The following is a 16,661-nucleotide window of genomic DNA, read 5'->3' as shown; positions in this document are numbered from 1 at the left end:
TCGGGCTCCACACTGAGTGTGGAGCTTGCTTAAGATTCTCTCTCTTCCTCTACTCCTCCCCTAGCTCTCTCTCTCTCTCTCTCAAATAAATAAATAAATCTTAACAAAAAAATCTGTTCTCTTAACAAGACACCTTGGCTATATTACCAAGGCTTTAACTGGAAGGTCATATTTAGAGAAAGATGCATAGTTGCAGATATTCAGCTTTAAGGACCTGAGGTTGACTTTATGGAGCCAGTGGAACCCCTGGGAAATGCTGGCCTGACATCTTGCTAACAGAGTTCCCAGCAATCTTACCTGGTGAGTAAAGAAGATCACTTCCTGACAGATGCAGGAACCTCATGATATTTGGGGGAAACTGAGAAGAGGAATTCACTCAAATTTACAAGTCTTGTGGACAAACTGATGGCAAATATTTGGCTTGGCTTCTGGCTTTGAGAAGCTATTAAAAGCTCAATCTAAAATTCCTTATAAAAAATTCTAGCAAGAAATAGATTTAAAAGAACTTAGATGGTCAATCACTATTCTTTCTTTGCTTATTTAAGGCCAAATTTGTTAACATTGGACTTACTTTACGAAGAAATTTGTCTTATTTTGGCTATTTTTGGTAAAAATGAGGGTGATCATAGAAAGAAAATGTTTCAATAACACATCTTTGTAGATATTAGATTTTAATACCATTCATTATAAAATAGATCAGACCCTTATTTTTTCTAGTGTCCCCCAATGCCTGACTACAATTCTCCAGACTAACATGCTGATTTTTCTCCCGCCCTTTTGACCTGAAATCATTTGAGAGCTACAATTGCCCTTTTTCTTGAAGCCCTACAAACTAAATTTGATGTAAGGAAATCAGCCACAATAGCTCACGCGTTCACAATCTCTGAGCCCATTGCTCGGCGGGCCACTAAAGATCATCAGAGCTACCTGAATTACAAACCAGGATGAGGAGATGACATCAGAATAGACTACTTTCCCAAGATTCAGCACCAGGCCTGCGATTCTATTCTTCTTTCTTTTTAAATCGTAATATTAGAAGACAATAAAAACCTACTTATTTGCTTTCACCTCCCCCTTTATTACACCCTGGTAAAATATCACAGTTACTCATGAATTTAACTAATATAACTTCAAATACTCCCCTAGTACCGTATTATAATGAGAACTTAGATAGAATGCTTATAACCTCTTAGACACACTCCAACGTTCTATTAGCTTCTGGTGCTTATACATTATGAAGGGCCTCCGTTTGGAAAAACCTTTCAAGAAGTACCATCTAATTCAAATTTAAGCAGCATTATATATAACATTCAATGGACTGACCCTTGTGTCTCTATAAACTTAGGTGATAATTTATTAAGAAAAGCTCCCAGACACAAGGGGAGAAACTTGCCCAACATGCCAGAATTTCCAATGTAATCACTAACCATGTTGTGGATGGAAAGGCCTAAGACAAAATAAGAAAAAAACACAGGTATCTTTCAGAGACGCTGCTCTGGCAGTGACCTGGATTCAGCCGCCTCCCAAATCTAACTTTGCCCTACGACCCAGAAGATTCCAAGGTAACAACTGGTCAATGGCCTTCTTTACTAATTCCAGAAACCCCAAATGTTCAGCTCTCCTAATCTGTAGAAAACCACTACAGACTCCTGTATCTTATATAAATGTTCAATTATTGTCCTCGGTACCCAAATGTATGGCCAACCAGGCTTATGACATTCCTCAATGTCTTAATAGGAATAGGAACTATTGTAAATACCTCCAGAGTTCTTCCCATTGGGGACAGATGGGCCTCATCAGTCAATGATTCTTTCTGGATTCTAATACCTACTGACATCTGCAAATTCAGGCAAGATACATCGTTATGCCCCGAATAACAATGGAACCAAGAATTCACTCCAGATTGGCCTATAATAGCTATGCCCAAACAAATGCCTATGCCCATAAGATAGGGTATATAGGAAAAGGAAGATTTTTTGGAAAGGTTTATAAAACACCTCTGTAATACTCCTTGACTTATTTTGTAACCAGAGTACTTTTCATCATAATGCTACTGTTATAGGGTGTAATACTAGCTTTGCAACTCAAATAGAATTGCCTGATGCTAACAAAAATTACGCTGGAGTGCCTGGGTGGCTCAGTCAGTTAAACATCCAACTCTTGGGGCGCCTGGGTGGCTCAGTGGGTTAAAGCCTCTGCCTTCGGCTCAGGTCATGATCCCAGGGTCCTGGGATCGAGCCCCACATGAGGCTCTCTGCTCAGCAGGGAGCCTGCTTCCTCCTCTCTCTCTCTCTGCCTGCCTCTCTGCCTACTTGTGACCTCTGTCTGTCAAAAAAAAAAAAAAAAAAATCTAAAAAAAAAAAATTCAACTCTTGATGTCAGCTTAGTTCACCATCTCAAAGTCATGAGATAGAGCCCAATGTCAGGCTCCATACTCACTGGGGAGTCTGCTTGAGATTCTCTCTACCTCTCCCTTTGCTCTTCCCCCTGCTCAGGTCCTGTCTCTCAAATAAACAAAATCTTTTAAAATATTATGCTAATATTGGGGTACCAAGGTGGCTCAGTCAGTTCAGTGTATGTCTTCAGCTCAGGTCATGATCTTGGGGTCCTGAGATCAAGCCCCATGTTGGGTTCCCTGCCCTGCAGGGAGTCTGCTTGTCTTTCTCCCTCTGCCCCTCCCCCCGCTAGTGAGCACGCGCTCTCTTTCTGTCTCTCTCAAACAAATAAATAAGTAAAATCTTTTTAAAATTATGTTAATATTGATGCATATTATACCAAATGTTTTGGGAGACAGAACTACAACTACCACAAGAGATAATATTTACAGAAAATAACTGGTGAGGGACATTATTACAGATAATAACAAAATTTAATAACCACTTAAGCCCATCAACTTAACTATATCACAAAGCACACATGACTGTACATAAAGAAGGTAAACAGATGCTCTAATTTAAAACAACCAAATAACTTATGATGGATATTTTTTTTCCCTTTTTTTGTCTTTCTAATTCTGTACCTATTCACTGGTGATGACTTCAAAAAATTTTTTTTTTTTACAGTGACATTTGCATGACAATTTGGTCTCACTAAAAAAATATATATCAATTGTAGTATTCCCTATTAGAGGCCCCACTACTGACCCTCCCCCCATAGACTCCGAGGTGACCTAATTTGGTCCTAGCATTGAGGGACAGGACGGGCCCAGGGCAGATAAGCAACCACCCTGGCACTGAGGGGCTGGACAATGACCCTCAATGCTTTCTGTCAAAAGATTATAGGTCAAAAGGGGGAATAATGACAGGAAAACTCTCTAAAGGCATGCTATATAAAGAAAGCCGTTTTAGATTCCTTTCTTAATCAATGTGACTCAAACCAAAAGTCTGATGTACAGCCTGCCACATGTGCACTGTACATGTCCTTTCTGAATGAGTGAGATATCCATCAATGCTCCTACTCCCCTCAGTCCTTTATCATAGCACTCGTGATTCCTGCTTCTATGCTCATCTACAATCTTTTGAGCTTCTCCAAGATGTAAAAAGTACGGAACCTCTAATATACAGCCCTATAAGAACCTTTTATTCTGCGGAACACTTTCTTCCCTGCAAAGAGCGTGTTTCCTGGACAGCTGTCCTAAGTTGGACTCTAGTAAAACTTTCTTTCTTGCTTTTAGAGATTCTAAAAGGTCTATTCATTTGCATCGAAAATAGGACCTCACTGCAGAAACTACTGAAGGTGACACTCGAGGGCTCCTCTTACTCTCCCGGGTCACAGCCTTGCCGACCCCCTTGCTAGTGCCTGCCTTAGGCCACATCTTTTGTCCACAGAGACGCCCTCCCCTAGAATGGCCTTCCCTGCATGCCTTCCCCTCCCTTACACCTGCTCCATCCTCGGGGGCTCAGCCACAATGCCCCCTCTTCTGTGCCACCCTCAGCACAGGCGCTCAGCCAGAGTGGGCGTGTATCCGTCTACAGACAGTAGAGGTGGGACTCATCCACCCAGTTCATTTTTCTCCCTGCAGGTGTTTCACACCTGGCTAATGGCCTCCTTGCAATACAGGGCTCTCCGCCTCCCATAGGGCCGCCCTAGAGCCCACACAGGGTTGGACCAGTTCTCATGGCTGGACAGTTTCCTTTCCACAGACGGGAGGGTGAGGGGAGCAGGTTAAGTGGGGAGCCCTGAGTGGTCGGCACACACTGGTGGGGCTGAGGGCACCTGTCCATGCACCCAGAAGGTGCCTGCTGCGTCCCCTGTGTGGGGAGCACTGCAGTGACCTAGAATGCAAGACACAGGCTGGCCATGCCAGAGGTCACCCACCACTGACCCCCACTCTTAGCCCCCATCCCCCCAGAAGTCTAAAGTCCACAGAGGGGATGGAGGTGGGGGACAGGTGGGGACTCATGGCCACTGGAGTTCCCAAAGCTCTAGCAGGGGATTCAGGGAAGCCCAGTGAGAGACCTGGGCCACGCCTGTCAGGTTTTGGAGTCCCTTCCCGGCCACTGCTGGAAAACAGTCCAGAAAAAGCCTCAGGACCCCAGCTAACCATCCTCACCCCTAGCAGTTCCAGAGCTTGCCAGTCTAACCCCAACAGGGCCTTATAACTAGTCCTCTGCTTCCACGAGACATGATACCAAGGAGGAAGGGGCCGGGGCACAGAGGACAGGGTGGGAAGAAGCCTGGCTTCCCACTGTTTATCCTTTGGATCTCATGCTCTGTACACCAGGCACACGGAATACCTACAGATTTGTTTGTAATCAAATGATTATAGTGAGAGCAGTATGCCTTCCCAGCTGAGAGGCAGGAAGCTGAGGACACAGATCAGAAGCTTCCAGCCCTTGTGGTGAACAGACATATAGCCTGGGCCTGGCAGAGGGCTGCCCTCTGAGAGCCCGCTCCCTCTTCCGTACATTTAGAGCTGACCTGTGTCGAGATGACCCTCAGGATGCCCCAGGCCAGGCTACATCCGAGCTACAGGCACACCTGTCATCCCTGCCAGCACCAGCCTCCTGGACTCAGGGCCCAGCCATGGTGTGCAGACCCCTGCCTAGGGTCAAGAAAAACTGCTTCCCCCACAGTCCCTGGCGGCTCCCCTCCCGTGCCTGAGAGAACATAAGTATATGTGTGTGTGTATGTCTGCCTCCCCTTCCAGACTGGGCACTCGTGGCCATGTGGTTCCTCTAAGTGGGGTACACACAGTAGGTGCTCAGTGTGGTGTTTCTTGGAAAGGGGCAGTGTCTGATGCAAGGGAAGATATTATTCTCATTTAGTGAGTGTATATATTAAGTGCTTCCTAAATACCCAGCTTCCTGAATACCCTTTCTCAAGAAATGGGTTGCAAAACCAGATCCCCCATGGAAGTCAGCTAGGAATGTAAATACAGGATGTGAGCTGGGCTGGGAGTGGAAGCCCTCCTCGGGAAGTCAGGACTGGGTCACTGACACTGGCCCAGCAACAGTATGGTCAAGGCCCAGTCTCAGCCACTGGTCACCTGCTTGGCTGGTGACAGGCGCCATCTGCTGGTGAGAGCAGGAGCAGCAAAGTGGGGATGAGCCTGGTATCTGAGGGAAGTTGGGAAGTGGGGGATGTGTCCCTTCCCTCCCTAGCTTTGGTCTGCCCACATGACTATCTCACAGCTCCTGGCCTAGCTGCTCAGTTCCCTGAGAATGGATCACACCCCATTCACATTCATTCTCTTTCTCTCACACATGCACACACCCGCCCACCCCTGCCCAGACAACACCCCTCCCTGCCCAGCCCTGCAGAATCCACCACCAGAAGGAAGTTCCAGATTGGAAATCATAAGCCAGAGGTTTATTCAAGGTAGGGAAGAATCATATAAGGTTCATGTTCAAATGCAAATACCATACCCCCCCGAGATGTCACCTTCAAAGCTCTCGAGTGGGGTCCACGGATCTGTCTGTAAACAGAAGCAGCCCATGGCGGCTGTCCCCATCATGACCTGAGACATTGTAAATGATCCAGCAGACACTAAGCTTCCAATAACTTCCTTCCTTTTCAAGGAACATAGTAGACCCAACTGTGGTTCCAACCCGGTGTGAGAGGCCAGCACATCGGGGAGCAGGGGCCCCTGTTCTCATCTCCTCCCGTGGCCCTCAACGGAAAAGGCCACCCAGGGCTGGGACAGAACTTGCTCCACCTCTCAACACCTACATCCTTAGCCTTAGCTCCAGCTTCTAGAAGACCAGGAAAGGCGTAGTTCAGAAGCCACAGGGCCAAGGAGACAAGCTGCACGCCCTCGTGCCACCACCCACTTAAGAAACCCGTGATTTAAAAAGCTCTGCCTTGGTTTCTTCATCTGTAAAGTAGGGATATTAAGACCGCCCCTGTCACAAAGTCACTGCGGGGGTTCAACGGGGTTCAACACTGGCCAAGTGCTGACAATACTGCCCGATGTTTAATCAGAGCCGGGTGTGGAGAGAGAGGACTGTCCATGAGACAGTGACAGGCAGCTATTGATGTTTTGCTGGTGGCCGTGAGGCTGGGTTCCTGGGGGCTTGGGCTGAAAGGCCTAGAAGGGGGCAGGAAGGCTGCTCTGGGCCTGCCTGAGGGATGCTGCAGCCGAGAGCCCATGGAAAGCTGGAGTTCTGAAGGACCGCCATCAGAGAAAGAATGGACTAGGGATAAAATGCACTTTTTCATAATAAGAACACTGCTTTGTCTTTGCCTGGGCCCTGAATTAAGAAAGAAAACAAAGTCACAGGCCTGCCCTCATAGTGCATGTGGGGTTTGACTATTCCTTTCCCTTATGGCCCAGAAACCCTTTGGGCTGAGAAAGATTGTTTCTAACAAGAGTTGCTCCTAACCTGGTCTCGGGCAGGTGTCTGAGGGAAGGGACGGCAGCCCTTCTCCAGGACAGCCCGTCAGCCCACACAAGGCTCCATCAGACAAGGGTAGGGGTCTAGTACTACACCAAATCCACCCGGAACAACCCACTGTGAGCTACAGTCAGCAGAACAGCAGACGTGGGCTGCTGAGAACTGCCTGTGATAGAGGGAGTACAAAAGATAAAAGACAAGAAGAGTCAAATGATTAAAGAAATAAAAAATAGATTTTAACACATAAGAAGGGAATGAGATATTATCCCCTCAAATAGGATTTTTTTTTTTTTTTTTTTAGTAAAAGGTAAAACACTTACCAGATCTGGAGAGAAAATAGAGTATACAAAATCAGATTTTTAAAAGAACTAAACAGAACTTTTTTTTTTTTTTTTTAAAGTAAGCTCCACACCCAGCACAGAGCCCAACGCAGGGCTTGAACTCATGACCCTGAGATCAAGACCTGAGCTAAGATGAAGAATCGTTCACCTAACCGATGGAGCCACCGACGCCCTCCCCTCTGAACTTTTGAAAATAAAATATGTAGCCTTAAAACTCAATGATGGATTCAAAAGCAGACTGAACACAAATGGAGAAGCAAACCATGAAATGGCAGACGGATCTCAGAATGCGGCAGAAAGACGAAGAGAAAGGAAATACGCTAGAATGGAGGCCCCCAGAGGAATTCCAGGCAAAAGAGACCCAAGGGATGGAGGGGAAGCAACATGCCCAGAGCTAATGACTCAGAATTTTCTGGAAATGAACACAGACAGCAATCCTCCTGCAGGAAGTACAGAAGACGAGAGAAAGGATGAAAAGAGGGCTCAGACCTCTGCGTCCAGCACACAGCAGGCCTGGGAAATGCCCGCTCCCTCCTTTGCAGCTCACTCCGGGCACTCCTTCCCACCTGCTTTGCCAGCGTCTCTGTCCCAGCCAGCCATACTCTCCCAGACCTTTCCAAGTGCCGCTCCTCGGCAAGTGTGATCCATTCTTACAAGTCATCCCCAAAGGTCCAGGAGCCTTTCCCCTGGAGAGGAGTGGGGTGCAGGGTGGCCTGGTCTGCCGATCCAGCCACTGGCCAGAGGGAACAGTGAAGTCAGAGAGATGCCCCTAGGGGTCTGAGGACCCAGGAAGCCCAACTGGGCGTGAGGCCTTGACAAAGACAAAGAACTAACTTGGGGACACAAGGAGAGGATGGAGAGGAAAGCCTGAGGACTGTGCAGAGCTACCACCTCTGGACAAACTCATTCGAAAGTGCTGAGGTCGGGTTAAGGGGCTGGGGAAAAGTGGCTTCAGCTCAAGCCGAGGAGCAGACCAGAGGGGTCAGGGGGACAAAGAGGCCTGGGGTGGGGAGACCAGGGCCAGGAGCCATGGCTCAGGTTGCAAGAGGAGCAAGCCTGGCTCCAGAGGGCACCCACGAGCGCCTGGGGGATGCCCATGATGCTTACTGGAGTAAGGTGAGAGCCTGTAACTGAGCCCTCTCAGCCCAGTCTTCATCTCCCTGTCTCCGCAGGGATCTTCTGCCCTGCAGACACCTGTGGCTTCTGAGCCAGCCATCCCAGGGCTGCACCCCAGGCCTGTGCACAGGGAGGCAGGCTGGGGAAACCAGTAGAGGGGGAGAAGCCAGAAAAGCCCCATCCATATCCAAGGGCTGAGAGAAGGGGCGATCCCTGTAACTCTCGTCTGCTGATGGGAAGTGTTCCTTCTACCTCCTACAGTGACAGGTAGCCCTTTCCCTAAAATCTCTAATTCCCTCCTTAAAAGAGCAATATGTTTATCATAGAATGTTCAGGAAGCACCCAAGGGTATTTTCTCACATCCATTTGTGTCCTGTTTGATTTCCTTTCCATTTCTTCTCCTGTATATACGCGTGTTTAACATAACAGCATCTCGCTATCTCTACAGATGGGGATCCTTGCCTTTTCCAACCTATGTTCTAAGGAATATGCCAGTCTTTGTTCAAGCATGTAATTAGATTTTAAGCACCACTTTTAGTAGCTCCACAAATGGCATTGTACAGCTTTAACAAAATCTATTTAAGCCATTTTCTGGGGCTGGTTGTTTCAGGCTGCATCAGATTGCTTGCTGTTTTACATGAGAACCATACTGGGTTAGCTGGCACCTCTTTCAGGACCCATTTCAATGCCCACCTCCTCCAGAAAGCATTCCCAGACGCCTTTAACATCTCCCACCTCTGAACTCTGACCACTTGCGGTATGTCTGACCTGGCTCAGCAAGGAAACCTCGTATCCCTCACCGCTCTCTGTCCCACAGTGGTGGGCTGGTCTCGCGTCCAGAACTCTACTGCACACAGCCCAAGGGAGCCTCCCAGCACCTCGCACACAGCAGGTGCTCAATACATGCAGACAGCTTCGACCCCAGCACCTCCAGACTGCATGACCCCAGAGAGCTCCACCTGCTGAAGTGTAAGCACCGCCAGGGGCCTGGTCTTGGCATTCTGTGTCTTTGCTGGGCACTGAGAGACAAATGGGCCTCCATCAGTCTGCCCTAATTTTCAAGACCCAGTCACCTCCTTGTGAAAGTTCCGAGCTCCAGTCAAGACAGCCAAGGCTAAATAAGACGTTCAACTCCTCTACGACCAGGCCACTGGGTCCTACCTTGACCAGGCAGGCACCATCCTCGTTATAGACATTACGAAACCAGGTACATAAGAGGCTAGCAGGTTTGCTAAGGTAGTGGATGAGTGGGTGGCGGAGTGGGGATTCGAATCCAGGCCATGTGAGTGGTAGAGAGCCTTGAACGCTGGGCTAAGTACGACCACATCAGGAACTGGCCTGGGATTCCAAAATTCCTTTCGTGTGGGCCCATGCCCGTCAGCTCACCAGAAAGTTCCCTCCAAAACCAACCACAAGCCTCAAGTTTGTCTGCCACGGCAGATGCTTCTGCTTTAGCTCAGTTCAGCAAACGCTATGTGCTTACCAGGTACCTGACACTGCTCTGGCTCTTGGAGGATGGGGGCAAAAGTCTCCGCCCTCTAGGGACACTGAATCAAAGTTACAGAGGAAGAAAGGGCGAGGGGTGGATGGTGTAGGACTGAGGGCTTCCTGAAAGAAGCAGTGACCAAGCTCATCTCTCTGTTTTTTTTTTTTTTTTTTTAGATTTTATTTGTTTGAGAGACAGACAGACAGACATAGTGACAGATACCAAGAGAGAGCACGAGTGGTGGGCAGAGGGAGAAGCAGGCTCCCCACTGAGCAGGGAGCCCGACATGGGGTTCAATCCCAGGACCCTGGGGTCATGACCCAAGCAGAAGGCAGACACTTAACTGACTGAGCCACCCAGGCGCCCCCAAGCTCCTCTTGAAGGCTTTCGAGACCACCACGCCTTGCCTGGGAACCTCAGACACACTTGACCAATGGCTGTTTACAGAAATGCTCTACCGTCCCAGTGTCTGGATCTTTGGTCAGGCAATAACCTCCACGGAGATGCTCCTTGAAGAGAAAGACACAAATCCACATGGGCACACACACCTGCCGATGGAACTCCTCTCCACGTGCCAAAGGCCCCACTCAAATTCCACCCTATGTACACCATAACCCCCAAGGCAGGAATGTGCTCCCCTTCCTCTGGGTTCCCACAGTATGTCAACAGCTCTAAGGGGTACACATATTCCAGCACATGAGCCACACACACACATACACACACGCGTGTCATCCTTGCACATGCAAACAGTCAATAAATATTTGTTGAATTCAGTTCGATGCTTGAAGCCTTGGCATAATTGTATGGGCTAAAATGCTATGACCAAGTCAAAGCAAAAAATATAAGACACAATTCAAGTAAAAAGTGGCATGAAAAGCGGCCTCCAGGCTGGGTGGCCTGGGGAAAGCCCTCTTTGCCTTTGACCCTCCATTGCCTCCTCATCCAAAGACCAAGGCTAGTCATGCTTGGCGGGGATCCGCCATCACACGGCCGCAGTGAGGATTCAATATGGCGACACTCATCAGGCCCCTGCGGCTCCTCGGCAGCGGCAGCTATCGTCACCTGGGCCAAGGGCACACATCCACTCAGAGTTGGCAGCCGTGTACACAGGCTCCCGGTTGCTCCCACACCAAGCACGAGTGCAGTAAAACTCCATGGGACGCATCTCCTCGGGACAAGGTGCTGATACCGCCTCTTTGTTCCTGTTTCAATTCCCCATCTAAACTGATTTCACACGCTGCCTACGGGGCTCCCTGCAGTTGGAAAGGCCCTGGCCTCACTCACCCAGGGTATCAGAGCCGCTCTCCACAGTCTCGTTGACCTTCCTTGCAACTCTGGCCACGGCCTCACCCATCTTCTTCAGCATGCAGGCGAGGGGGTCCTGTTGCCAGCCACCAGGCCGGTCTGCTGCTCACAAGGGGGCCCGTGCCTGGGGAAGACACAGGACCATGAAGCGCCTGCCGCCCAGCTGGGGACATGCCCCCGACGCCATCCTTCCCTGGGACCCAGGCTGCAGGAAGCCTGCCGGGAGGGTGCCAGGCCACGCACTTCCACCTGGGAGGCCCAGACACCATGCCATGTGCAGCTGATCTGCCCATCAGGGGTGGGGGCAGCCCAGCCCAACCAGTTTCCTGGGTGGGTCCACACGTCTGACATCTCCAGACTCAGGGCAAGGACCTGAAACAGTGGCCAGGCAGATGTGAGGACTCAGGTGTGTGCTGCCTGGGACTCACTAAGCAGGTGGAACAATGGAGAAGCTGGGGGGGGGGGAGGGGCAGCCAACTGTGGAGGAGAGACACTTGTCCCTCCATCCAGCAGCATCTGGGCTGGTGCCCTGTCCACAACCACAGGGACAAGCTCCCCAGCTCCCGGTTCACCGCACCTGCCTCTGCTGGGTACCTCCTGCGTGCTGGGAAGTAGGGGTACAAAGGCAAATGTAGCCGGCCTGCTAGGTCAGAGGTCACAGTTGGAGAGGGGAGGGGTCATTAAGCATTCCCTTCCCACCTGTCAACAAGGAGGGAAGGCTAGGGTTGATTCTGGTTGTTTTATCCTGCAGACGTGATGATCAGCCTGGTGCAAGAGTTTATCTGCCAGACCCGAGGGAGAAGAGGGCAGGGCGGGGCGAGGAAAGGAGAGAAGAGAAATTGGATCGGGGTGGGGGGGGGAAGGCTTCAAGAAGGGTGAGGAACACAATCAAAGCTATTTGGGGTTAAAGACACAAGGGACTCTAGAAAGGTCTCCAACTCCCTGTTTGATAACAGAGAGGGAAACTAAGGCACAGAGCCGGACCAAGTCCAAAGTGAGCAACAATGTTAACAGCTCAGCTCCACATTCAGCGCTCACCTCTTTATAAAAATCGCCCACAAGACGGGCAGCAGCACCCCAGGGACAGAACGAACTTGGGGCCAAGGCCAGTGCCCTTTTTTTGCCTCTGGATCCCAGTCTCAGCTTCAAAGACAGCTCTGAGTGTCAAAGGCCGAAGAAGGTGAGGACAGAGAGAAGGGGGTAAGGGGAGCGCTCGCCGTTGTTACCAGACACCACATCAAAGTCCAAATGTGCTCAGCTACACGGGCAGGACAGGCAAAGCTGAGCCGGGGCTGGCCAGGCCCAGCCATCTGCTGAGTGACTCTGGTATGTGGCTGCATCTCACCACGGAGGCTGACTCGGAAGGTCTGAAACCCACAGTGCAGTAGAATTAGAGCGGTGGCCTCATGCCCAACTCTGCCATTTATTACTTCAGGGGCCTTGGGAAAGATTTTTAACTACTCTGAGCTGTAGTTTCTTCCTCTGAGTAGGAGATCTAGTAATACCTCACTGGATTCATATGAGAATTGAACAAAAATATTTACATCTTTCCAGCCCAGGGCCCAGGACATGTAGGTCTTAACAAATTCTAGTCAAGAGGATAAAACAGTACACATGCAATAGGACACTGGCCTCTAATCCCAATTTCATACCCATGTGACTTGAACAAACAACTCAGTGGAACTCATCTTTAAGGAATGATTAGAATTTCCTTCTCCAGGAAGCTTTCCCTGATTGCCTCAGCCCTCAGTGTTTTCTCCTCCCTCTGAGTTTCAGCACCACTTAATGACAGCACAAACCATTTGGGTTACTTAGGAGCTTTTTAAAATATACATATTTATCTCCCTAATCAGCCTGTGGGCAGCTGGGCACAGGGAGCAGCTCTCTACTGTGCTTCCCCTCCCCCCACAATTTACACCACAAACTGAATAAAGATGTCTAGGTAGGATACTCCAATGGTGATGATGACGATCAACAGCCACCATTTGGGTTCCAAATCGAAATACAAGTCAATGGACTCTTAAAATAAATCCAAGACAGCGTCTAAATGAGAAGGGTCATAGAGTCAAATGTCCAATGGTGCTAGGTAGACAACTTGCATAACGTGGGCCAGGGGAGGATAGTTGGGAATAGTGAGGACTATGGCAAACTAAACCCAACACCTCTACCATGCTGCCCTTAGGACCATCCCCTAAGCCTGAGTCACAGCAATGTTGCTGGGATCTTGGTGACTTAACCCTAACCGCTATGAATGGGAACGCTGAGGGCTCAAGAGGGGAGGTAAGTGAGCTAGAGGGAAGACAAAAAAGCTCAGTCTCCTAACTCCCAGCCTAGGATTCTTCCTACTGTACCATGCTCCTGCCTTGCCCTAACCCTAATACTTATCATCCATAATCACAAACACGTATGGAGCAGCTACTAGGTATAGGGCATAAGAATGAAGAGGACAGAAACAAAGGAAAAAGCTCGGACTTATGGTTCTGATGGACAGCTTTCTAGGAAACATCACTGAGTCACTCCTGGCCTCCCAGCACAAGGAAAAAGGAAGGTCGATCTCCAAGATGCCCAGGGTCTGTGCTAACCCTGAGGGGGGCTGTCTGGGCTGATTACTTTCAGCCAGGCGCTATGCTTACTATTCTAGCTGCCACCAGGTTGGGGGGGGGGTGGTTGGGGGAGGAAGGGAGCAGGGCAGGGGATGCCTCAGGCCCTACAGCCCACTGATGACAATCAAATTAAAAACATCACCCCTGGTGGCAAGCGAAGACACTCTACGGTGTAGATCAGAGAATGGACATCAAAGTGGGAACAGGAGCAAGCTACAAGGTCTGGCTGTCAGAGCCAGTCATTAGTAGGAAGGGCCCCTTACATTCCAGAGGATGCTCTGGGTACCACACAGATGTGTCCTAGACCCCTGACAGGTGCCATCTGTCCCAAACTGCCAACCGCAGTAACTGACCAGGAAACCACCTTCCCTTCACCTAACACAACCCCTCCCCTCTTCAGGGAGCATTCCTTCTTACAGTCCAGCTGACTGTCCCTCTCTCAGGTCAGATGACAAAATTTGTCACTCTGGCAAAGCCGGGATTGTGAGAGAGGAGAATGGCAGGGTCAGGTGTGGTATAAGACCTGAGGTGGGGTCAGGGGGCCCTGGATTGAGGGAAGAATAGGATGACAAAAGTCTGGAGTGGGTCCCTAAAAGGGCGCCTTAAGAGGTTGTCCAACTTCACAACGGCTCCTTTCAGATCTAACCCAACACTGGGCCTCTTTGACAAAAAAGAAAAAAAAAAAGCAAGATTTATTTAGCATGTAACAGAAACTCCAAGAAAGAGGAGGTTGGGGGGTTGAAATAAAAATAAAGCTATTCTTTTGTTTTACAGTGTTTTTGAGAAAAATAGAAAACTGTCTGGGTCACATTTGAGTGGCAGAGAGAGCTATGGACCTACTGTGGACAGAGTGCAAAAGCCCATAGGCAGGGCAGCCCATAGGGTGGGGGGACACTTGTCTCTATAAAAAACAACACGAGGGGTGCCTGGGTGGCTCAGTGGGTTAAACCTCTGCCTTCAGCTCAGGTCATGATCTCGGGGTCCTGGGATCGAGCCCTGCATCAGGCTCTCTGCTCAGCGGGGAGCCTGCTTCCTCCCCACCCCCGCCTGCCTCTCTGCGTACTTGTGATCTCTGTCTGTCAAATGAATAAATAAAATCTTTAAAAATGAATAAAAAAACACGAGTCAACAAAAATCAGCATGTCAGCACCACTCTGGCCACCCATTTCTTGCAATCCCACAAGAGAAGTATCATGCCGGCCAGCAGGAGCGATCAGTATGCGAGGGAGCCTTCCTGGAACTGGAACCCAACTACAGGGCCCCAGGAGAACCCCACAGGCTCAACCTCTGGGCTCTTTGAGGCATCTGGCCAAACCCACAGGCAGAGTGATAGTAGAAGAAAGTCAGAGACTGTCCCCAAGGGACCGCAGGGAAGCCTTAGCTAATTTCAAGGCTAAGTGCTCCAAGTCCTGGAGACCCTTCAGCCCAGGCTCCAAAGCCATACTCACAGGGCTGCTGTCCCCAGCCATACATCCCTCTCCCTACATCCCAACTCCCCTTTCCTCGGAGTGGGCATCATAGCCTCAGGAAATGTTTAAATCCAACAAACATCTCCTGGGCACCTTCTCAAAGGGCCACACAGGGGAATAAATTTATAGAGATGGGGAACAGGCCAGAATGAGCTTCCACAACTAGGAGAAACTGGGCGACGAAACGAAGAATAGCTAGATGCTAGTAGGGCTGTGACACCAGGCCCAAGGGGCACGTGTGCCCTCCTCACGAAGGCAAGAGAGACACAGACTGAGCAGAAGGACCCAAAGAAATGAGAGAAGGTGGGAGACAGCTAGCCAATCCATCCCAGACTACTGGCGGAGGGGGAGGAGGCCGTAGGCCCTCGAGACACTCTGTCCTGTTTCTCTGCAGGGAGCGAGGGAAAGTTTTCTGGGGGCAGCAGCCTAAGATCAGAGTTTGGAAAAGTTCTCAGTGTTTGGAGAGCAGCAAATGATCTACAACTTTTGAGAAAGGTCTTTGCAAATGTTAAGCATTTCCCACATTAATGCATTAAATGTAGGTGATTCAGGACACAATAAATTAAACAACAGAAAAGTGGTCTTCCTTTGTGGGAGCTGGCAACAGGCCCTTCTGATCTATAACCTAGTTTCACCGGGATACAAGGCTGGAGTTGGGGTGGTTTTTGCTTAAGCCCTGCCTGCAGCCCCCTGCTGGCGCTCCTGCTCTCCTCAGTGAGGACTCTACCCTATCTGGAGCCCAAAGATCTGTTTGGAGGAGCTGCTGCGGACACCCCGTCCGCACCAGCTGCTCCTATATTTAGTTACATGTGGTCACTTGGGAACTTTAGAGCCTGGCAGCCGCTCCGAAGGGCAACTCGAGCCTCCTGGGCCATGTGTGCAAGCTCCCCCACCGCGGGCTCCCGCGGGTCCCTCCGGCCACACCAGGTGGGGAAGCAGGTGGGAAGGTGAGAGACGGAGGTCTGGATGGTATCCAAGTAGCCCCGAAAGCCCTGGAGACCTGGACAGAGTTGACCCACTTTCCCACCCCAGGGAAGCAGCCCGCTGGGGCGTGAGCAGGACCGGCTGGCGCCTGGTGTTGAGCCTTGGGGTTTGCAGCGCTGCGCGCACACTCCGCTCTGGGCACCTAGGCATCGCCTCCCAGGAATGTGCGCGGGGCCAGGCCGGGGTCCTTGCGCCTAGCGCAAGGGGCCCGCCTTACCCGTCTACCCCACCCCCCGGAACCCGCAGCCAATGGCTCCTCGTCGCCGGCCCTCCGCTCGCGCGGCAGGCGGAGACTGGGGAAAATAAAGCAGGGAGAGGGGCGAAAGCTGGCGATTGCAGAGGGTCGGGGACTCCCGCGCTCCCCGGAGGCCGGGAGGCATGCTCTGGGGCTGGCATCTGCGGCTCCTGGAACGGAAGCGAATCCCGACAGCGCTGCTTCTGGAACGAAATACACCACAGCTTCTCCCGGCCGGGGCGCCTCCCGCGGGAACGGAGGCCCTGCGCCGCTTCCCCGGGCTCCC

General features: G+C 50.4%; 1 protein-coding gene across 8 annotated transcripts in view; it reads right to left on the bottom strand.

Moving 5' to 3' along the window:
- The window catches only part of LRRC20 (leucine rich repeat containing 20), a 111,254-nt gene that overhangs the window by 70,376 nt on the left and 24,217 nt on the right, over positions 1–16,661 (bottom strand). For 7 of the 8 annotated variants that reach the window (XM_059170029.1, XM_059170032.1, XM_059170035.1 and 4 more), the window contains exon 2: positions 11,064–11,208. The exons of the other annotated variant lie outside the window; for it this stretch is intronic. In XM_059170029.1, the coding sequence (XP_059026012.1) occupies positions 11,064–11,145 (82 nt within the window). In that variant the 5' untranslated portion in view covers positions 11,146–11,208. The remainder of the gene's footprint in view (positions 1–11,063; positions 11,209–16,661) is intronic. 8 annotated transcript variants of the gene reach the window in all.

The sequence above is a fragment of the Mustela lutreola genome, chromosome 4, assembly GCF_030435805.1.
Source record: "Mustela lutreola isolate mMusLut2 chromosome 4, mMusLut2.pri, whole genome shotgun sequence".
Classification (NCBI taxonomy): domain Eukaryota; kingdom Metazoa; phylum Chordata; class Mammalia; order Carnivora; family Mustelidae; genus Mustela; species Mustela lutreola.
This window is presented reverse-complemented; position numbering and strand designations above follow the sequence as displayed.